The sequence below is a fragment of the Amblyraja radiata genome, chromosome 5, assembly GCF_010909765.2.
Source record: "Amblyraja radiata isolate CabotCenter1 chromosome 5, sAmbRad1.1.pri, whole genome shotgun sequence".
NCBI classification, from domain to species: Eukaryota; Metazoa; Chordata; class Chondrichthyes; order Rajiformes; family Rajidae; genus Amblyraja; species Amblyraja radiata.
The window spans coordinates 74940164-74963671 of NC_045960.1; the positions used below are offsets into that span (position 1 = coordinate 74940164).

The following is a 23508-nucleotide window of genomic DNA, read 5'->3' on the forward strand; positions in this document are numbered from 1 at the left end:
GTGTGTGTATAGATATAGATGTAGGGAGGTCAGAACCTGCAATGGACTGGGCAGTGTTCACTTTTTGCAGTCTCCACTTGCTTAGTTTCCATATTATTTTAAGCTTATGTGAAAACCTAATAAACACTTCCTGGCTGTGAGGCACCCATCGGGGGAATCAACCATCCAAATTGAAGTCAGTCGAATTCCTACATGCCAAGTCAAGAGTCAAGAGAGTTTATTGTCATGTGTCCCAGATAGGACAATGAAATTCTTGCTTTGCTTCAGCACAACAGAATATTGTAGGCATAAATAAATACAGAACAGATCAGTGTGTCCATATACCATTGAATATATATATCCAAAACCCTCTTCAGACTGACATAGAAACATAGAAATTAGGTGCAGGAGTAGGTCATTCGGCCCTTCGAGCCTGCACCGCCATTCAATATGATCATGGCTGATCATCCAACTCAGTATCCCGTACCTGCCTTCTCTCCATACCCTCTGATCCCCTTAGCCACAAGGGCCACATCTAACTCCCTCTTAAATATAGCCAATGAACTGGCCTCAACTACCTTCTGTGCCAGAGAGTTCCAGAGATTTACCACTCTCTGTGTGAAAAAGGTTTTTCTCATCTCGGTTTTAAAGGATTTCCCCCTTATCCTTAAGCTGTGACCCCTTGTCCTGGACTTCCCCAACATCGGGAACAATCTTCCTGCATCTAGCCTGTCCAACCCCTTAAGAATTTTGTAAGTTTCTATAAGATCCCCTCTCAATCTCCTAAATTCTAGAGAGTATAAACCAAGTCTATCCAGTCTTTCTTCATAAGGCAGTCCTGACATCCCAGGAATCAGTCTGGTGAACCTTCTCTGCACTCCCTCTATGGCAAGAATGTCCTTCCTCAGATTTGGAGACCAAAACTGTACGCAATACTCCAGGTGTGGTCTCACCAAGACCCTGTACAACTGCAGTAGAACCTCCCTGCTCCTATACTCAAATCCTTTTGCTATGACGTTATTAAAGTTCAGATTTTTATTTGAGTTGAGTTTAATAGTCTGATGGCTATGGGGAAGAAGCTGTTCCTGAGCCTGGATGTTGCAGATTTCAGGCTCCTGTACCTTCTTCCTGAAGGCAGCGGAGAGATGAGTGTGTGGCCAGGATGGTGTGGGGCCTTGATGATGCTGCCTGCCTCTTTAAGGTAGCGACTGTGGTAGATCCACTCGATGGTAGGGATGTCAGAGCCGATGATGGACTGGGCGGTGTTTACAAAATTTTGCAGTTTTTTCTGCTCCTGGGCGCACAAGTTGCCGAACCAAGCCACAATGCAACTGGTCAGCATGCTCTCTACTGTGCACCTGTAGAAGTTCGAGAGAGTCCTCCTCGACAAGTCGTCAAGTCAAGTTTATTCGTCACATACACATATACGAGATGGGCAGTGAAATGAAAAGTGGCAATGCTCGCGGACTTTGTGCAAAAAGACAAACAAACAAACAACCAAACAAACTACAAACAGAATGGAACAGAATCACATATTATTTTACATATTAAATATTGTGGGCGGAAGGAAAAAGGGAAAAAAACAGCACTTTAAAAAAAAAAAGCAGTAGAGTGGTACAGGAAAAGTTAGTCCCTGGTGAGATAGGAGTTTACAGTCCTAATGGCCTCTGGGAAGAAACTCCTTCTCAACCTCTCCGTTCTCACCGCATGGCAATGGAGGCGTTTGCCTGACCGTAGCAGCCGGAACAGTCCATTGCAGGGGTGGAAGGGGTCTCCCATGATTTTATTGGCTCTGGAGTTGCACCTCCTGATGTATAGTTCCTGCAGGGGGGCGAGTGAAATTCCCATAGTGAAGTTCCCATACCGACTTTCCGTAATCTTCTCAGGAAGTAGAGGCGTGATGTGCTTTCTTTATAATTGCATCAGTGTTCTGGGACCAGGAGAGATCTTCGGAAATATGCACGTCCAGGAATTTGAAGCTCTTGACCCTTTCCATCGTCGACCCGTTGATATAAACAGGACTGTGGGTCCCCATCCTACCCCTTCCAAAGTCCACAATCAGTTCCTAGGTTTTGCTGGTGTTGAGAGCCAGGTTATTGTGCTGGCACCATTTGGTCAGTCACTTCTATGTTCAAGAAGGAACTGCAGATGCTGGAAAATCGAAGGTAGACAAAAATGCTGGTGAAACTCAGTGGGTGCCCACCACGACTTGGAGCTCTTCTACCGTCGCCTTCGCCTCGCAGTGTTCTTCCATGGGAACAAGTCCCTGCCCCCCACTGTTGATCCCTTGTCCCGTCTGCAATGGACCCCTTCCTCATGGACCCCCCCCCCCCCCCCTCCCTTCACAGTCTTCCAGCTTTAGAACTTTTTATTCAAAACTGCCGGCGGGACATCAACCACCTCAACTTCTCCACTCCCCTGTCTCACTCAAACCTCTCCCCCCCTGAACGCACTGCCATCGACTTACTCCGCAACAACCCAGACTGGATTATCAAACCTGCCGACAAGGGAGGGACCATGGTAGTCTGGCACATTGATCTCTACAAAGCTGAGGCCACGCATCAACTCTCGGACACCTCCTCCTACCTATCCCTGGACCATGACCCCACTGACGAGCACCAGGCCACTATCTCTAGCACCATCACTGACTTCATCAACTCCGGCTCCCTGCCCTCCCCGAGCCTCCTACCTCATCGTTCCCCAGCCCCGCATGGCCCGATTTTACCTTCTCCCAAAAATCCACAAACCTGACTGTCCCGGTAGACCCATTGTCTCTGCCTGTTCGTGCCCTACCAAACTTATTTCCACATACCTCGACTCCATCCTATCCCCCCTGGTTAAATCCCTCCCGACCTATGTTCAAAACACCTCAGACTCTCTCCGTCGCCTCCAGGCATTCCATTCTCTCGGCCCCTCATCTTCACCATGGACGTCCAGTCACTCTACACCTCCATCCCCCACCAGGATGGTCTCAAAGCCCTTCGGTTCTTCCTCGACCGGAGAACCAACCAATCCCCGTCCACTGATACTCTCCTCCGCCTAGCAGAGTAGGTCCTTACCCTCAATAACTTTTTGTTTGACTCCTCCCATTTCCTCCAAACACAAGGCGTGGCTATGGGCATGCGCATGGGCCCCAGCCATGCCTGCCTCTATGTCGGGTTCGTTGAACAATCCTTGTTCGAGACGTACCAGGGCCCCATCCCCGACCTCTACCTCCGCTACATTGACGATTGCATTGGTGCTACCTCCTGCACTCACACACAACTTACTAACTTCATCAACTTCGCCACTAACTTCCATCCGGCACTCAAATACACCTGGACCATTTCCGAAACTTCCCTACCATTTCTTGACCTCACTATCACCATCGCAAGTGAAAGACTTTTGACCAACTTCCACTATAAACCCACTGACTCCCATGGCTATCTAGACTACACTTCTTCCCACCCTGCTTCCTGTAAGGACTCCATCCCCTACTCCCAATTCCGCCGTCTACGCCGCATCTGCTCCCAGGATGAGGTGTTCCACACCAGCACATCGGAAATGTCCTCATTCTTCAGAGAACGGGGATTCCCTCCTCTACCATAGATGAGGCTCTCACCAGGGTCTCTTCAATACCCCGCAACACTGCTCTCTCTCCCCATCCACCCACTCGGACTAGGGCAGAGTCCCCCTAGTCCTCACCTTCCACCCTACCAGCCGTCACATACAACAAATAGTCCTCCGTCATTTTTGCCACCTCCAACATGACCCCACCACTCGCCACATCTTCCCATCTCCCCCCGTCTGCTTTCCGCAAAGACCGCTCCCGCTGTAACTCCCTGGTCTATTTTTACCTTCCCACCCGCACCATCCCCTCCCCGGGTACTTTCCCTTGCAACCGCAAGAGATGCTACACGTGTCGCTTTACCTCCCCCCTCGACTCCATTCAAGGACCCAAGCAGTCGTTCCAGTTGCGACAGAGGTTTATCTGCACCTCCTCCAACCTCATCTATTTCATCCGCTGCTCTAGATGTCAGCTGATCTACATTGGTGAGACCAAGCGTAGGCTTGGCGATCGTTTCGCTGAACACCTCCACTCAGTCCGCATTAACCAACCTGATCTCCCTGTGGCTCAGCACTTCAACTCCCCCTCCCATTCTGAATCCAACCTTTCTGTCCTGGGCCATCTCCATTGCCAGAGTGAGCATCACCGGAAACTGGAGCAGCACCTCATATTCCGCTTGGGCAGTCTGCATCCCAGTGGCCTGAACATTGACTTCTCCAAATTCCGGTAGCCCTTGCTGTCTCCTCCCCTCCTCAGCTCTCCCTCAGTCCTCTGGCTACTCCTCTTCCTTTCTTCTTCCCGCTCCCCCACCCCATATCAATCTGAAGAAGGGTTTTGGCTGGAAACTTTGCCTATTTCCTTTGTTCCATAGATGCTGCCGCACCCGCTGAGTTTCTCCAGCATTGTCGTTTACCTTCGATCTCACTTCTGTCTAATGGCGGAGCTGGCGGCCTCCAACCTGCGACCGACCCCGAGTCTCCGGAGGCAGAGCCAGCCAGGACTTACCAACGAGAGGCTGGCCGTCTTTGGGGCTAAGGTGGCCCGACTTGCTGGTGCGACGTTCTGGCTTTCGGCGGCGGCCTGGAGCTGATGCTGCGGGGCTTGGAGCTGAGACTGCGGGACCCGGAGCTGGGGCAGCGGCCTGGAGCTGGGGCGGCGGCCCGGAGCTGGGGCGGCGGCCCGGAGCGGAGACTGCGGGACCTGGAGCTGGGGCGGCGGCCCGGAGCTGGTGCAGCGGCCCGGAGCGGAGACTGCGGGACCCGGAGCTGGGGCGGTGGCCCGGAGCTGGGGCAGCGGCCCGGAGCGGAGACTGTGGGACCCGGAGCTGGGGCGGCGGCCCGGAGCGGAGACTGCAGGACCCGGAGCTGGGGCAGCGGCCCGGAACGGAGACTGCGGGACCCGGAGCTGGGGCGGCAGCCCGGAGCGGAGACTGCGGGACCTGGATGCTGTGGCGGGCCGTCTCGGAGCGCAGACGGCGTTCCGGCTTTCGGCGGCGGCAACATCACCACGGAGGTCCGCTGGACTGGAGAGCGGCATCTTCGGCCTGGATCGATCGCCTCAGTGCAGATGGAGAACAAGGAGGGAAGAGACGGAGACTAAGACTTTGCCTCCATCACAGTGAGGATGTGCTTGGTGAACTCACTGTGGTGGATGTTTAATTTGTGTTTATTGTATGTTTTGTTATTATTGATTCTGTGTATGACTGCAGGCAACATAATTTCGTTCACCCCGAAAGGTCTGAATGACAATAAAGGATCTATCTATCTATAGTCTGACTCGTCTCCATCAGTGATACGTCCCACAACAGTGGTGTCGTCGGCGAACTTGATGATGGAGTTCGCACTATGACCGGCTACGCAGTCATGGGTATAGAGTGAGTACAGCAGGGGGCTGAGGTGCTTCCGTGCTGATTGTTATCGAGGCTGACACATTTCCACCAATACGAACAGACTGTGGTCTGTGAATGAGGAAGTCGAGGATCCAATTGCAGAGGGATGCACGGAGACCCAGTTCTGAGAGCTTGGTAACCAGCTTGGAGGGGATGATTGTATTAAATGCCAAGCTGTAGTCAATGAATAACAGCCTGACATATGAGTTTTTGTTGTCCAAGTGGTCCAGAGCGGAGTGGAGGGCCAGCGAGATCGCATCCACCGTTGACTCCAAGCAATCAAACTCTGTCACTACACTCTGCTGCTGGACTTCGTGTGGAGAAAAATTAGCTGAGACTCCCCTATGTGGGTGTCCCAAAAACTGTTGGAGGTGTTTATTAATACATTTGTTCAAGTTGTTGAAGTTCAATTTGTTCAAGTTGCCAGCTAGCGTTTGCTATTAACATATTCATTTCCTTTGCCTTTGTACTCTGTTGCTCAGTCCAAAAGACGCCTGTGAGTATCTATCAATTAACATACTAACTGATAGTTCCACTATATCCCGGTTCTCGCAGGCTCGCCATTAACACCTTCATTGACGTTACTTTTTGTCGCATGCAGAGTTGTGATCACAGCATTTGACTGAACCACTTCTCCCTTTGTGCAAGTAAAACTTGCTGATGGTTAATCATAAAGAGTCCTTAAGTGTTATTAAAGAGTCGATTTCGTCACCTTCATCAGGTTGAGAAACTGCACCGTAGGATCTGAACCCACATTGAAATTAATTCAATTCTCATAATTCTTACCTCAAATTATGAGGTAAGGAGGTGGTGATTTTTTTTCTTTTATTATTTAACTTTAGTTTAATATGTATAGTTACATCAATGCTTTGGGTTTTTTTAACATTTTAAAATTCGAATCAATGTTTCATTTTTAGCATTTTTTGAAATATCTCTGGACTTCAGAAGTTTATGTTTGTCAGACTCTATCCTGACTTAGCTTTCTGTCACAGGTCTTGTGGGTGAGCACCTGCAACCTATTATTACTGCAAGGCCGATTCTGGTCCAGATAAAGATGGGATGTGCAGACAGAGTGCGAGAGTTCCAAGGGGTGTGTCCTGTCCAACAAGATCTGGCCAGGTGCAGTGGTGCAGCACTAGGGTTGCTGCCTAAAGAGTCAGTCCCACTTGGGCGTCTTTTGGGTGACATTTAGGCGACAGCCGAAAAAGTGGTTGTCGCGTGGTGACGCGGGCGTGACGCGTGGTACATAGATACATAGAAAATAGGTGCAGGAGTAGGCCATTCGGCCCTTCGAGCCTGCACCGCCATTCAATATGATCATGGCTGATCATCCAACTCAGTATCCCGTACCTGCCTTCTCTCCATACCCCCTGATCCCTTTAGCCACAAGGGCCACATCTAACTCCCTCTTAAATATAGCCAATGAACTGGCCTCAACTACCCTCTGTGGCAGAGAGTTCCAGAGATTCACCACTCTCTGTGTGAAAAAGTTTCTTCTCATCTCGGTACTAAAGGATTTCCCCCTTATCCTTAAGCTGTGACCCCTTGTCCTGGACTTCCCCAACATCGGGAACAATCTTCCTGCATCTAGCCTGTCCAACCCCATAAGAATTTTGTACGTTTCTATAAGATCCCCTCTCAATCTCCTAAATTCTAGCGAGTGGTGCTTCCCTGTCACGTCAGGATTTTGGAATGTACAAAATCCAGGGGCGACATTTGGGCGTCTCATCATTATCGTGCGCCCTGTCACACGCTGTCATATGCTGTCCTGTGGGTGACGCCCGGTTAGGGTTAGAGATTACAGATGGGGTGTAAAATATTCTTCCTTCAATGCATGGATTTTAAACATTAATATATTAACATTAATACAATAAAATCAATTGTGCAAATGAAAAGATGTCTGAGTCGTTCAGTTTTATTTTTAATATGTATTGGTCCGCTTCCTGATCCGATCACCGTCTCTTTTCACAGGGATGGATTCAGTGAGTGTAGACTGAACTCCCCTCTCCCCTCTTCCCCCCTCCCACCCCCATCCTTCTCCACTCCTCCCCTCCCCTCTCCCCCCTTCCCCGCTCTGTATCCCTTCTCCCCGCTCCACTCTTCTCCCCCTTATCCACTAACCCCCTCCCCTCACATCCCCTTCTCCCCCTCTCCCTCCCTTCTCCCATTCTATACCTCCCGCCCCTCCGCCCCCCACCACTTTCCCTGGCTCCCCATTTGTGGACCCTGCCTGTGACAGCTGCATCCCACTAATAGTACTGCACAAAGGCCACATCATCTGTCTTAGTAACATTGACTATGGGATATATGCAGACTTTGAGAACAACACCACCCCCCCCCCCCTCTGCCCCCTTGCCTTGCTTCAAAATGGGTGGTGGGTATTTAGACTCAGTGGCCGGAGCAGGTGGGAGGCACTGGCACATTGACAACATTGCTGTGCCCAGTTGAAAAGCCCACTGCCTCTGGGGGTTTGGGGAGACAATTGGAAGAGAGATCTGCCTCTGGAACAACTCGTGGCCAACAGTTTAGTTCCCATGAAGGGGGAGAGATGGGAGGGGAGAAGGGTAGGGGGGAGTGGAGAAGGAGGGATGGGGGCGGGGGGGGGAAGAGGGGAGAGGGGAGTTCAGTCTACACTCACTTAATCCATCCCTGATGATCGGATCTGGAAGAGGACCAATACATCTATAAATAAAACAGACGACTCAGACATCTTACAATAGACAATAGGTTCAGAGTAGGCCATTCGGCCCTTTGAGCCAGCACCGCCATTCAATGTGATCATGGTTGATCATCCCCAATCAGTACCCCGTTCCTGCCTTCTCCCCATATCCCCTGATTCCGCTATCTTTAAGAGCCCTATCTAGCTCTCTCTTGAAAGCATCCAGTGAGCATGCCTCCACCGCCCTCTGAGGCAGAGAATTCCACAGACTCACAACTCTCTGTGAGAAAATGTGTTTCTTCGTCTTCATTTTAAATGGCTTACTCCTTACTCTTAAACTGTGGCCCCTGGTTCTGGACTCTCCCAACATCGGGAATATGTTTGCTGCCTCTAGCATGTCCAAACTCATAACAATCTTATATGTTTCAATAAGATGCCCTCTCATCCTTCTAAACTCCAGAGTATACAAGCCCAGCTGCTCCATTCTCTCAGCATATAACAGTCCTGCCATCCCGGGAATTAACCTTGTAAACCTACGCTGCACTCCCTCAATAGCAAGAATGTCCTTCCTCAAATTAGGGGACCAAAACTGCACACAATACTCCAGGTGTGGTCTCACTAGGGCCCTATACAACTGCAGAAGAACCTCTTTGCTCCTATACTCGACTTCTCTTGTTATTAAGGCCAACATGCCATCCGCTTGCTTCACTGCCTGCCCACAGAAGGAAGAGGAGCCATCTTGGTGAACGGCTGCTAGCCAGCAGCCGTCCGTTTTAATTCGTTTTTTTAATAGTCTTTAGTGAGTCCTGTTTTTTGTTTGTAGGGGATATGGACTTTTTAATGTGGGGGGTAGGTGTAAACTTTATTTCTAGGTCCCTGCCTGGTCGGTGTGGCAGCTTTTTCTCCGGGCTGCCCGTCGACCCGTCCTCGTGGCCTACCAGCGGGCTTGGAGCGCCGTTTCCTGGCGGGGACCGCCCAGCACCTTGGCCTCGGTGGCGGCACAGCGCTGGAGCGCTATCGCGGAGCGGGCGATGCCTTGCCTGGGTCGCCACGCTGGAGCGACGCGCTGGAGCTCTGGCGAGCTGGACCGCCGAGAGCAACATCTCCGTGCTGCGGGGCTGCGGAGCGGAGAGGCGGCGGTGCGGCGAGGCGGCGCCGACTTTATCATCGGGAGCCTGGGAGCTCCAAACCGGCGCGGCCTTGTCGGCTTCGGCAGCCGCGGGCTCCAACCAGGAAGCGGCCGTTCCAGGTGGCCCAGCCGCCGAGAGGACTCTCCCGACGCCGGGGCAAGACCACCCGGTGAGAACGGCCAGGAACATCGGGCTTCCGTAGAGGCAATTGCGGTGGCCTCAACAGGCCTGACTTTGGGGTGAACTTGGGGTGGGGACTGGACATTGTGCCTTCCTCCACAGTGCTATCCACTGTGGGGGGTTGATTGTTTTTGTCTAATTTAATTTTGTAAGTCTGTGTCCAAGATGGCTGCCGTGAAGAGAGAGTGGACGCTGGCGCGCTTTGGCTACCGCTGCTCTCTCTTCACACTGTGTTTTTGATTTTCTGTTTTTTGGATTGAATTCTGTTTTTAATTTGTGTCTCTGTGATGTCTTTATTACTTATTTTATTCTGATTATATGTTTTTATTCCTATTTATCTATGTAAGGTGTCCTTGAGATGTCTGAAAGGCTCCCATTAAATAAAATTTATTATTATTATTATTATTACCTGCATGCTTACTTTCATACACTGATGTGCAAGGACCCCCAGATCCTGTTGTACTTCCCCTTTTCCTAACTTGACCATTTAGATAGTAATCTGCCTTATTGTTTTTGATACCAAAGTGAATAACCTCACATTTATCCACATTAAACTTCATCTGCCATGTATCTGCCCACTCCCCCAACCTGTCCAAGTCACCCAGCATTCTCATAGCATCCTCCTCACAGTTCACACTGCCACCCTGCTTTGCGTCATCTGCAAGTTTGCTAATGTTACTTTGAATCCCTTAATCCAAATCATTGATGTATATTGTAAATAGCTGTGGTCCTAGACTGAGCCTTGCGGTACCCCACTAGTCACTGCCTGCCATTCTGAAAGGGACCCGTTAATCCCTACTCTTTGTTTCCTGCCTGCCAACCAATTTTCTATCCATGTGAGCACACTACCCCCAATACCATGTGCCCTAATTTTGCCCATTAATCTCCTATGTGGGACCTTATCAAATGCTTTCTGAAAGTCCAGGTACACTACATCCACTGGCTCCCCCTTGTCCATTTTCCTAGTTACATCCTCAAAAAATTCCAGAAGATTAGTCAAGCATGAATTCCTCTTCGTAAATCCATGCTGACTCGGACCGATCCTGTTACTGCTATTCAAATGTGTGGCTATTTCATCTTTTATAATTGACTCCAGCATATTTTCATTTGCACAATTAATTTTATTGTATTAAATTTAATAAATTAATGTTTAAAATCCATGCATTGAAGGAAGAATATTTTACAGCCTCAACCCTAACTGGGCATCACCCGCCTGACAGCATACGTCAGCGTGTATGTCGTGCAACTTGATGGTTCTACGGTTGTCAGTCACTGATGCTCCGCAGTCGCCCAAATGTCGCCCAAGTGGGACAGGCTCTTGACAGTGCCAGTGACCCAGGTTCCATCCTGACTACGGGTGCTGTCTGTATGGAATTTGTACGTTCTCCCCATGACCTGCGTGGGTTTTCTCTGGGTTCTCTGGTTTCCTACCACACTCCAAAGATTTGCAGGTTTGGAGGATAATTGGCTTTGGTAAAAATTGTAAATTGTTCCTAGTGTGTAGTGCATGCTAATGTAATGGGGATCGTTGGTCGGCATGGGCCAGCCTGTTTCTACTCCGTATCTCTAAACTAAACTACATTTTAACTTATTCCTTTTTATTAATGAGGTGAGGAGTTCATCAGGTGGGGAGTTACTGTGAAGACAGTAACTCCAAATCATTGCAAGCAAATACAAAAAATATTGAATACTCGTCCAATTAATTATCTAATGATCCGAGGTCGGGAAAAAATCTAATGCCGCTCAGCAACCCGAATGGTATAGTATTTGCAATCACACTTCGGTTTGCTTACCACAATCACCAAAGTACAACTGATCGAGAGTCTCACTCCACTAGTGCTGGAATACGGTGTTCATTGTCAGGATTATGACAAACAGATTAGAACAATGTATTCAAGTTCTTCATCTATATCTTTTTGGAGAAAGAGAAAAGTTGCCATAACAACATAACAACCCCTCAGGCCTAAATTTCGTAATTTAATAGGAAAATTGTTTTTCACATTGGTTATCTGCTTTAGATGGTTCTTCTGCAAAACAACACTGCCTGGAGCTTGGCACAAATCCAACTGCACCTTGCTTTGGCGAACAGAACATGTTTTTCCCCACGTAGTTGGTGATAAAACCTTGACACATTCTTGTACTCTGAACAAACACCAGGATCAAATCTGCAGACACTCCTTTAGATGGAATGTGATTCACCTGATTGTGCCTCACATTCACCCTGATTTTGCAATCCATCTACAGTACATGTAATTCAACTCCAGCCTATGCTGCCACGTGATCCTGGAAGAGCAGTGACCTGCGATCAGCACCTAGACCTCATGCTATCAAATATGCTATTTTAAATAACTGTTTGAAAATAGCTTGGATAATCAGCGACAGCCAAGATCACTTTAGATTTAAATAATGTTAACATTAAAAAATAAATGTAAACAATTCTAATTAAACATAATTAAAGTAAATAAAAACACTTATCCTTTCCATTCAGGTTCAAATGAATAGGGCTATGATAGATACATCAGAAACGGCTGATATAAAATTGAAGGGCCACATACTAAAAGCCCTGTCCCACTGTACGAGTTCATTCAAAGAGTTCTCCTGAGTTTGCCCTGATTCGAACTTGGAGATTAACGGTAATAGCTGCTCGTCGGTACTCGGGGCTCTCGTGGACATTTTTCAACATGTTGAAAAATCTTCACGAGTCTTCCCGAGCTTAACGCGTTTCCCGAGTACCTGCTGTTAGCGTTACGAGCCGCTAAGAGACGTCCCCGAGCTCCGACGTACCTGCTACGTACATTCTCTGTGCTTACCACAAGTTTAAATTTTTTTTTAACTCGGGAGAGCACTTGAATGAACTCGTACAGTGGGACAGGGCCATAAGGTTATCCATCCTCTTAGATGAGCAAGACTTAGCTATGCCCTTGCACTCAGTGTTGAGTGCTGACAACTTTGATTTTCAGCTCATTCCTGACATCCATGCTGCATTGTATGGGTGCATAAGTCAGGAATGGTTGTATTTTTATTTTTTATTTTTAGCGATATAGCGTGGAAACAGGCCTTTCGGCCCAGAGTCCAGCCCAACCAGCGATCCCTGCACACTAACACTATCCTACCACACTAGGGACAATGAACAATTTCCCCAAAGCCAATTAGCATGCAAACCTGTACGTCTTTGGAGTGTGGGAGGATACCGTAGATCCCTGAGAAAACCCACACAGGCCATGGTGGAAATTAACAAACTCCGTACAGACAGCGCTCGTAGTCAGTATCGTACCCGGGTCTCTGGCACTGTAAGTACTGGCTATGCAACCGTGCCGCTCTTTGCTCATGGTTTCTTTCTGAACTGCTGGCATTTTAAAATGTTGGTCATTGCAACCCTTTATTTCAGTTGTATCTGCTGCCACTCCATCAGCAGAGGGTGCTAAAGGCTGCAGCAATGTTAGATTGTATGTTAAACAAGAAACAATTGCACTATCTAAATGTCTTCATTCCAAGTTTTGGTTTTAAAACTACATCTTAAAACATTAAGGTAGGTAGGTAGACTTTTTCTACGACTGCATTACTAGATAAGTCAATGTTTCATTCACATCATATTAAGATTAATCCCACTCTCTGCGATCAGGAGAGAAAGATGAAGGTTGATGCAATAACTATTACTATTCAGAGATAAAGATCATATGGTATTAAAATAATAATGTTCAGCGAAAACAATTTAAAATATAATTTGGTTAATGGTGTTCAGCTTTGCTTAAAATTTGTGCAGGGATTCTCCTTATCTTCTGTAATAACTTTAATGAAACTGAGCAAAGGACAAAAGCTGGCAGTCAAGTTGCTTCTTTATTCTTTCCATTAATTCTGTAGCAGTGGATTGGAAAACATTTTACAGCTGTATTAAACTTTGGTTTGGCCACATTTGAAGTAGTGTGCAATTCAGCACACCCTTTGGCCTTCTGAGGAACCAAGATGATGTTAAGGGCCTGTCCCACTTCAGCGATTTTTTCGGCAACTAGGCTGTTCTCACATGGTCGCGGGGTTGGGAGTAGTCTCCTTAATTCGCTTAAAGATTCGTAACATTTTTCTGGTTGCCGCTGGATTTTGAAATGTTCAAAATTTTTTGGTGACTGTGGGCTCGATGTAGCTTGTCTTCTCCTGTCGTAGGTTGTCGTCAAGATGACGTAGGTTGTTGTCATGATGATGCAGGTTGTCGCCAGGTGACGTTGGTTGTCACCGGATGCTGACTTCGGTGAATTCCTTTGGCGACTACCTACGTCAACCTACGTCAACCGGCGACTGGTACTGGCAACTGAATTGTCTTCAGTTGTCTTCAGTTGTTGCCGACAGGGTCGTTGCTTGTCGTAGCTTGTCGCGGGTGGACATAGGTTGACTTTGGTTGTCATAGGTTGTTGCCTGTGTGGTCGTAGGTTGTCGTAGGTGGACGTCCTAAGTCGCGACGATTGGGTCGCCGTTTGTCGGTAGCTTGCCGTTGACTAGGTGGTAGGTTGTCGTAGACATTGTCGTGGGGGGTGGGGGGGGCAGTCGCCACTTTTTTGGCGACCTGCTATGACTGTGACAGTCGCCGGCAGTCGCCGAAGAAAATCGCCTAAGTGGGACAGATCCTTCAGGAGATCGAGACCTGTTTGGTAAAGCCCTCAAGACATTAGAAAACCCTGTTCTCCTGGAACGCAGAGTCATGGATTACCTACAGCAGGCATCTCAAAAGCATTGGAGAATTATCACCAACATGATCTATGTAAAATACGTCAAGTCCACAGGCAGGAGAAGCATATACACATTTGGTTACTTCTCAGCATCCACTCTTAGTAAACAATCCCAGCACGGAGGCTATAACAATTTAGTTAACTCAGTTGGACAGGGATGTAGTTTGCGGCCTAATATCATGCTGTTGAAGTAGATTCCAACATTTGTCATGGCAAGAAATTTCCATGTGTGTAAAGGAAATGCTTTAAGAATGTTTTGAAAGCCACCTTGAAAACTATTTTAACACCCGACAGGCTGGTGGGAATCTCTGACCTGTGACCATTCAAAATGAAGGAGCATTTAATGAATGGAGAACTTACTAGTGTGAACAGCAGAAAGAAACAGAAGCTTCTCATCTACCCACCCCATTAGTCCCCCCCCCCCAACCAAAGCAGATTCTACAAGTTGCAAATGGGCCTCATCAGGCACCTCAGAACCCCAGATGTGCAGTGGACCCAAGTCAACCTCGATCCCAAGAGATTGCCCAAGATGAACTTTCAAAATCATCCAAACGGATACCACTGAAGAACATGCATTCCCAGGTTTTCATTTGTAAATTACTATATTATGATCCTCTGCCAGTCACTCTGCAGAACATTATCTCCCCACTATGTTTCTGCAGGCAGCAGTAGCTGGAGAGATTGGGTGTACCCCACGGAATATGTTCCATGGTTAGACTCGATAAAATAATCTGAAACAGTCTTTCTTTCGCTTGTGTGAAATTTCAACAACTTAATAGTGACACAGATCACATCTCATAACATGTGTTCCAGCAATATGTTTATTCAAATACAAATATTGAGCAAGCTTGACAAGTAATGGACAGTTGGATACATCCAGCAAATCTGCCTATCTTCATCTTGTCAAAAATGAGTTAACCCACCAGAGACTACAGTGGTGGGTATCAAAGATGCCCAGATATTTTCATTATTTATAGGTGATCTCTGCCACCATGGGGTGGCATTGTATTCTTGGAAAAGGGTCTGTATTGTGATATTCTATAATGAAAGTTGATAAAAAATAAATTGTGTTGATTCATTTATTTTCCCCGTTCGCCTCTCCCCCTTGACCTCCCCACACACAAAATGAGTGGAGAGCGCATTTTATTCTGTATCTCAAATTGACGACTTGTGAATTCTGCAAGGGCGAATTTCTGCAACTCAAACTGTCGCAACACTGGGGGCAAGACTAGTACAGTCATGTTCACTGTGTGAGGGTTTTGAAAATGTTTGGAAACAGACATTAAACATTCACCTCGAACTGCAAAGTGCCATACATTCCAGTTAGTACAGACACTGTTTTAACTATTGTGTGCCACTCCACCATTGCCTCAATTTGATGACCTTGTAGTTCTATTGTTGTCCAGATGCACTTGCTATCTATTATTCCAGAACAAACTGTGTATACAAGATAACTAATTTAAGCACTGTTGAGGTTTAATGCATTTTTCTAGCAGTTTTTTCAGTGAACCGTGAAATTGCCTGTCCCCTTAATAATAGCACACATCAACATCAGCAAAATAGTCCAGCTAGAAAATCACAAACAAAATTATTTTTCTTGTTTGCTTTTTGATTATTTTTAAGAAAAATGATGCTAAATATGATTAAAAAAACCCCACAATTTATAAATAAACTCAGGATTCTCCTGGAGTTAGCGAGGGTAGGAATAGGAGGTTAGGATAGATAACTCTGTTTCAAAACAGCAGGAGAGGTGGGATAGCTTCAGGTTTTTTGATTACTGGGATTGTGTCTGGGGCAGGTGGGACCTGTACAAGGAGGACAGGTTGCACCCGACTTGGATGAAGCAATATTCCTGCAGGGAGATTTGCTCACACTACTTGGGAGGATTTATACTAATTTAGGAGGGTTGCAGGGGGCACAGCAGCAGTGCAGTAGGTGGGAGGAAAAAATAGAGGATACATCTAGCAAGTCCTCTGGGCAGAGCAGACAGAGATGAGTTAGGAGCAAGGAGCCTGACAGGTGAAACGATGAACGTTCAGCAACGATCAATGTTTGGAATAATTGTTATTGTAATCTCAGACATGGAGCTGAGGGAAGTGTGAGACTATCAGCTGAATGTTTCAGGGTACAGAAGGTTCACAGTGATCACAAAGAACAGTGATGGTGTTTAGAGAGGACATCCTGGAGGGGTCATCTAACATGGCCATTTGGATGGAGTTTAGGAACGAGGCGGGGATGATCACATTGCTGGGTTTTACTACATGCCTCCCAATATTCAGCTGGTAAATTGGCAGCGCGACTCACCCGTTGCAGCGGCCCCTACAGCCTGTTTGTCTTTTTTTTATTTTTTGTCTAGTTAAATGTAGTGTTGGTGTTTTTTAATACTGATTTTAAATGTGTATATGTGGGGGGCGGGGGGGGGGGGGGGGGGGGGGGGGGAGGGGGAAATTGTTTAAAATCTCTTCCCTGTCCGGGAGACCCAACCTTTTCCCTGTCGGGTCTCCGTTGTCGTTGGGGCCTAGCAACGTGGAGCGGCCTCCAACCTGAACGACCCGGGGGCTCGGGTGACTGCGGAGCTGCGGACTACTCACCATCGTGAGGCTGGCCGGCCTCGGAGCGTGGGGAGCGGTGGTGACTCGCTGCTGCGACTCGACTCCTGGGGCTCGGAGGCTCCAGCAACGCAGCCACAGGTCCGGAGGACTGGGACATCGGGAGCTCGCGGGTCCAGGGGGAGAGACCGCTTCCCGGAGCTCCCGCAACGCGACTTCTCCAGCCCGTGTCGCGGGGTTGGAAAGTGGGACATTCCAGCGCCCGCCGGGGGCTCCAACATTGTGACTTTTAGACCGGGAGCGGGGCCGTAAATCGCCCGGCATGGCCAAAATGGCCGTGGGACTTAGCATCGCCTGCCTGGGGCTTTGATATCGGGAGAGAAATGGAGAACAGGGGAGAGAAAAGACTTTGCCTTCCATCACAGTGGGTTCACTGTGATGGATGTTTGTGTGAATTAAATTGTGTGTATGTCTGTAGGAAATTGTCTTTGTTTGTATAACTGTGGAAACGGAATTTCGTTTGAGCCTCACTGAGGCTCAAATGACAATAAATGGTATTGTATTGTATTGTATTAGTGAAACAGTTATGTAAATAATTCGCAGAAAGATACGAGTAATATTTTTTTAGTAGTTGTGGATTTTAACTTTTCCAGTATTGACCGTAATTGCCTGAGTAGCAAAGACCATACAGACCATTTCCAAAAGATTTGGTCTCCATTTATCGACTTATTACAAGTATAGGGTGCAACTTAACTTTGAAAATAAATGGTTTCAGGACCTGGTGAGGGGTGTGTAAAGATACGAAGTAGGTATATCCCTTTTATCTTATTTTACTTTCTTATATCTTTTGTTCTCTATTTTTCTCCCTTTTTTTTCCTTCTTTGTTTTTCTTTTTATCTCCTCTTCAGGTTTTACGTTTTTACGGGTCTCTCTCGATCACTCTTTCACGCACCTACTATCCTATCTAACTCTCTCTACTTTCCTTCTTTTTAAAGTTTAAAATAAGAAGTGGTACAGGAAATGTATTATGTTATTTTTGGGTTATATTGCTGTAATGTACATTACTTCTAATAAATAAAATATTTTTTTTTTTAATCCAGTATTGACCATAATTGCCTGAGTAGCAAAGACCATACATGGGCTGGAATTTGTTAAGTGAGTCCAAGGAAGTTTGTGCAGACAATACATTGAGTGCCTTACTACGGAGGAATGTGGGCAAGTGGTGGAAGTATTAGTGGGGAAACACTTGGGGAACAATTACCATAATTATTTACGTTTTAAGGCAGTTTCAAGTTCAGATCTTGAATTGAGGGGGGTGGGGAGTTAGGGATAATTTCAATAGTGTAAGAGAGGACCTGGCAAAGGTAGATTGACTTTTCTATAAAACAACTGGCAAGTGGGACAAGCCCCATTTCATTGCTGTATGATTCTGTACAATGGTTGATAGAATAGTTATATGGTAGGGATTGTACATCAATAAATATCTGGAGAGCCAATGAATGTTATAAGATTAGTGATGAACTCTACAGTTGGAACACCATAGTTCTATACCAATCAAATCACAATTTTAAATCAACAAACTGTGACTGCAGCAGATGTTCAAGTTCAAGTTCAAGTGAGTTTATTGTCATGTGTCCCTGTATAGGACAATGAAATTCTTGCTTTGCTTCAGCACACAGAACATAGTAGGCATTTACTACAAAACAGATCAGTGTGTCCATATACCATAATATAAATATATACACACATGAATAAATAAACTGATCAAGTGCAAATAACAGATAATGGGTTATTAATAATCAGAGTTTTGTCCAAGCCAGGTTTAATAGCCTGATGGCTGTGGGGAAGTAGCTATTCCTGAACCTGGTTGTTGCAGTCTTCAGGCTCCTGTACCTTCTACCTGAAGGTAGCAGGGAGATGAGTGTGTGGCCAGGATGGTGTGGGACTATGATGATACTGCCAGCCTTTTTGAGGCAGCGACTGCGATAAATCCCCTCGATGGAAGGAAGGTCAGAGCCGATGATGGACTGGGCAGTGTTTACTACTTTTTGTAGTCTTTTCCTCTCCAGGGCGCTCAAGTTGCCGAACCAAGCCATGATGCAACCGGTCAGCATGCTCTCTACTGTGCACCTGTAGAAGTTAGAGAGAGTCCTCCTTGACAAACCGACTCTCCGTAACCTTCTCAGGAAGTAGAAGCTCTGATGAGTTTTCTTGATAATCGCATTAGTGTTCTCAGACCAGGAAATATCTTCAGAGAAGGTTCCTGCAGAAACCTTTTCCTTTTGTCACTATTATTAGCGGTCATGCAGTTGCATTTTAAACACAAATTCTCTCGCAATAATTGAAGTAATTTCTGCAAATGCTGGATGATTGGTGCATTGATGGGAGGCACTAAAAGGCAGGAATATAGAACATATAGAAATATGTCTATTTACAATGACACATCTGACATGTAACACAAATTGTGGAGACCGATGAAAATATTGGCCAGCAGCTGCAGGAACTTAATGCAGCCATTACATTTATCTGTGGGACGAAATGGGACTCATTCATAATAAAACTTGTGAACATTGTCAGATGTCCGCATTGAAATTCAAACAACTTACATTTACTTAAAACACAAAACTTATTATAGTTTCACTACCTCTCATCCAAAAGTTCACGAGATTACCATAATATGGATGTGGTTATTGCTACTAAATGTTGAACATAATTTAAGATGTACAAGAATATTTGTTACTAAAAATGAGTACATGGGAACATGGGAAGGTAAAAATATTAACATTTTCAAACCCACCATTACCTTGCTTCTGACCTTCTATTTTAATATACAGTGCATTCAGAATGTATTCAGACATTTTCTACATTTTGTTACGTTACAGCCTTATTCTAAAATTGATTAAATTCGTCTTTTCTTATCATCAATCTAAACACAATACCCCATATAAAAAAGTGAAAACAGGTGCTTAGAAATTTTTGCAAAGTAATTAAAAAGAAATAACTGAAATATCACATTTACATAAGTATTCAGACCCTTTACTCAGTACTTTGTTGAGCCTCAAGTCTTCTTGGGTATGACGCTACAAGCTTGGCACACCTGTATTTGGGTAATTTCTCCAATTCTTCTCTGCGGATCCTCTCAAGCTCTGTCAGGTTGGATGGGGAGCGTCGATGTACAACTATTTTCAGGTCCCTCCTGAGATTTTTGATTGGGTTCAAGTCCGTGCTCTCGTTGGGCTACTGAAGGACATTCACAGACTTGTCACGAAGCCTCTCCTGCGTTGTCTTGGCTGTGTGCTTAGGGTCGATGTCCTGTTGGAAGGTGAACCTCTGCCCCAGTCTGACGTCCAGAATGCTCTGGAACAGGTTCTCATCTGTACTTTGCTCCGTTTATCTTTCCCTATATCCTGACTAGTCTCCCAGTTCCTGCCGCTGAAAAACATCCCCGCAGCATGATGCTGCCACCACCATGCTTCACCTATTGGCCAGGTGATGAGCGGTGCCTGGTTTCTTCCAGATGTGTTGCTTGGCATTTAGGCCAGAGAGTTCAATCTTGGTTCCATCAGACCAGAGAATCTTGTTTCTCATGGTCTGAGAGTCTTTTAGGTGTCTTTTGGCAAACTCCAAGAGGGCTGTCATGTGCCTTTTACTGAGGAGTGTCTTCCGTCTGGTCACTACCATAAAGGTCTGATTGGTGGAGTGCAGCAGATCCAGTTGTCCTTCTGGAAAGCTCTCCCATCTCCACAGAGGAACTCTGGGGCTTTGTCAGAGTGACCATCGGGTTCTTGGTCACCTCCCTGATCAAGGCCCTTCTCCCCCGATTGCTCAGTTTGGCCGGGCAGCCAGCTCTATGAAGAGTCCTGGTGGTTCCAAAGTTCTTCCATTTAAGAATGACAAAGGCCACTGTGCTCTTCGGGACCTGCAATGCTGCAGAAATTGTTTTATACTCTTCCCCAGATCTGTGTCTCGACACAATCCTTTCTCGAAGGTCTATGGACAATTTTGTTCAATTTTGAGTGTCATAGCAAAGGGTCTGAATACTTATGTAAATGTGATAAATCAGTAATTTATTTTTTAATTACTTTGCAAACATTTTCAAACACCTGCTTTCGCTTCTTCATTCTGGAGTATTCTGTGTGGATTGATGATAAAAAAAAAAAAAAAATCATAAATTTTAAAATAAGGATGTAACGTAACAAAATGTGGAAAAAGTGAATGGGAATGAATACTTTCTGAATGCACTGTAGGTTGTGTGGATGTGGGCCAATTCTCTGGAGTTGATGCAATTTTTATAGTCATTTGAAGAGGCTTTCAAGAGGCCGAGACTGAGATTCTGAGCAGGAAAACTTGAGAAAAGAAAGTGTCCTTGAGAAACTTGAGAAAAGAATCACTTGTAGGCTGAAAATTTGGAACGCTTATTATCTTTACCAATCTTTCCTCCAATTCCTGGGGCATCCTATAGTCACAGCCTCCCAGTCTTCAAGTGGGCATTTTATTCCTGCTGTTTTCCTGTCCATTTACCAGTCCTCATTCCAGGCCAGTATCTCAGCTACAATCCCGCATGCTCCAATTTTGTTAAACAATTTCGTGTGGCACCTCATTGAAGGCGGTCCAAATATATTCCATTAACTGAATCAGCCTGAAGAAGGGTCCTGACCTGAAACATCACCTGTTCATTCCCTTCATAGATGCTGCCTAACTTGCTGAATTTCTCTAGCACTTTGTGTTTTGCTCAAGATTCCAACATTTGTACTTCCTTGTCTACAAAGCTTTTTACTGTATCTCGGTCATGTAACGATAATAAACTAAACTATATCTGGCAGACCTCAGCAGAGACAAGCTGCAAAGGCTGTGAGACAGGCTTTACTAAAATGAGAATGATCCTGACTTACACCTCAAGAACAGTGCAGACTTATGTTTCTTTCCTACCAAAGTGCCTAGTCAGTCCTTTAAGTCAACGTTAGGGCCATATCAGTTATTTGAGTACCTATATTCTCAGTCAAAGTCAAAGTCAAAGTCAATTTTATTTGTCACATGCACCCGAAGGTGCAGTGAAATGAATTTGCCAGCAGCGATACACTTAAAAAGGACACACAATACACAATAAAATGTAACACAAACATCCACCACAGCATTCTTCACTGGTCGGGGACATAAACCCTCTGTAGTCACTGCCACAGATGGCCCGATGTACAGGCCCTCCTGTCGGGATGATCAAAACTCCGACATCGGAACGGTCAAACACATGCTGCGGCTTGAAGGTCCCAAATCGGCACTTTCCTACCAGAGACACCAGCTTCTGGATGTTATAGGTCGCGGGCTGGCGGTCGGTGCTCTTCTCTGGCGATCTCAGGCAAGGGATCCCAGACTCCGGATGGTAAGTCCACGCCATGCCCGCGGCTAGAAGCTCCACAGACCACAGCCCCATGATGCCAAAGTCCACCTGGCCAGCGATCGGAGCATTCCTCTCTGGCGAGTCCCGGCAAGGGTTCGCCCCCCGTTCCGTGATTGAAAAGTACACGCTGCGCCTGCTGCCGATACTCTGGACCCGATTCCGGGAAACGCCGCTGCAATCCATGCTGTTAGGCCGCGAGGGAGTCGACATGGAAAAATGTCGCCTCTCCGCGGAGGAGGCGACCAAAAGCGGTTTCCCCCTTTCCCCTCACCCCCACCCCCCACACACAAGACACACCAAGAGACACCTAAACTAACAATAGACACACCAAAAAAAACAAAAAATGTTGAAATAATGAACAGGCTGCTGGCAGGACAGCCGACTCTCAGCGCCCCCACCGACCCAGAAACTCCTCAATTAAGTAAAATATCTGAAATCTTGCAGCTAATAAGCAGAAACAAGCATTGCAAAACAGAATTATTCTAAAATAATTTTGTGAACTTTTTTCACTATCTAACAAATTTGAATCACACAATAACAAGATCTGTCAAAATCAAGCAAGATGGACCATTAATTACTGCTGCCATCAAAAGTTGCACATGATTTGCCAAGCAAAACCATTCCATGCCTATTTGCATTATGTGGTGCCTTTCCTCTTCAATTCTAATCTACAAGCAAGTTGCACAATCTAGTTTTGCTCAGATACCATTTACTTGTTTTTGTTAATTTCAGAAAATATTGTTTTATTACCTACCTGTGTTCCACAGCAGCAACGACAAATCCCCTAGAAGCTATTTCAATGCATATAGCCGAATAAACAGTCCTATGAAAAGAGAAAAAATTCAGATTAAAGTGCCTGATCAATAATATATTAACCAAGCAATGTCTACCCTAGCACTGAACACATTGGATAGCTGAGACCAATTAATAGATTAGCAGTAACTATTCAACAGAAGTTGCATTGGGGAGTTACATACAGGAAACAGTTGGAGATGGTTGAATCAGCACAGTATGTTGCCTCTGAAATTCATTCAATCGACTGCAATAACAGACGACAACATGTTGATGCAAGCACATTGTTTATACAGTGCATTGCCCAAAGGTGAATTTTTAGATCATTATGCATTGGTACAAAATAATTTAAATGTGCATACTTATGCTTTACAAATCTCTGCTTAAAAAGAGAATCTTAAATACCCACAACCTTTTTAGAGAAATGACTTCATCTCTGCTTAAATAAGGAAATCCTTATTTTTAAACACTGACCCTAGTTCTTGATTCTTTTACAAGGAAACATCCTCTACAAATCTAACATGGCAAAACTCTTAGGATCTTCTATGTTTCACCAAGTCACTTCAAGATCCCAGCCCAAATTATTCAAACTTTCCCTCAAAAGACAACCCATCCATTTAAGGTATTATTCTAGTAAATATTTTTTGAACTGCTCTAAAACTTTGTTAACC

At 45.9% G+C, this 23508-nt stretch overlaps 1 protein-coding gene across 2 annotated transcripts in view; it reads right to left on the reverse strand.

The window, feature by feature from the left end:
* The window catches only part of pla2g7 (phospholipase A2 group VII), a 102235-nt gene that overhangs the window by 19846 nt on the left and 58881 nt on the right, over nt 1–23508 (reverse strand). For both annotated transcript variants that reach the window (XM_033021556.1, XM_033021557.1), the window contains exon 5: nt 22800–22868. In XM_033021556.1, coding sequence (XP_032877447.1) covers nt 22800–22868 — 69 coding nt within the window. The remainder of the gene's footprint in view (nt 1–22799; nt 22869–23508) is intronic.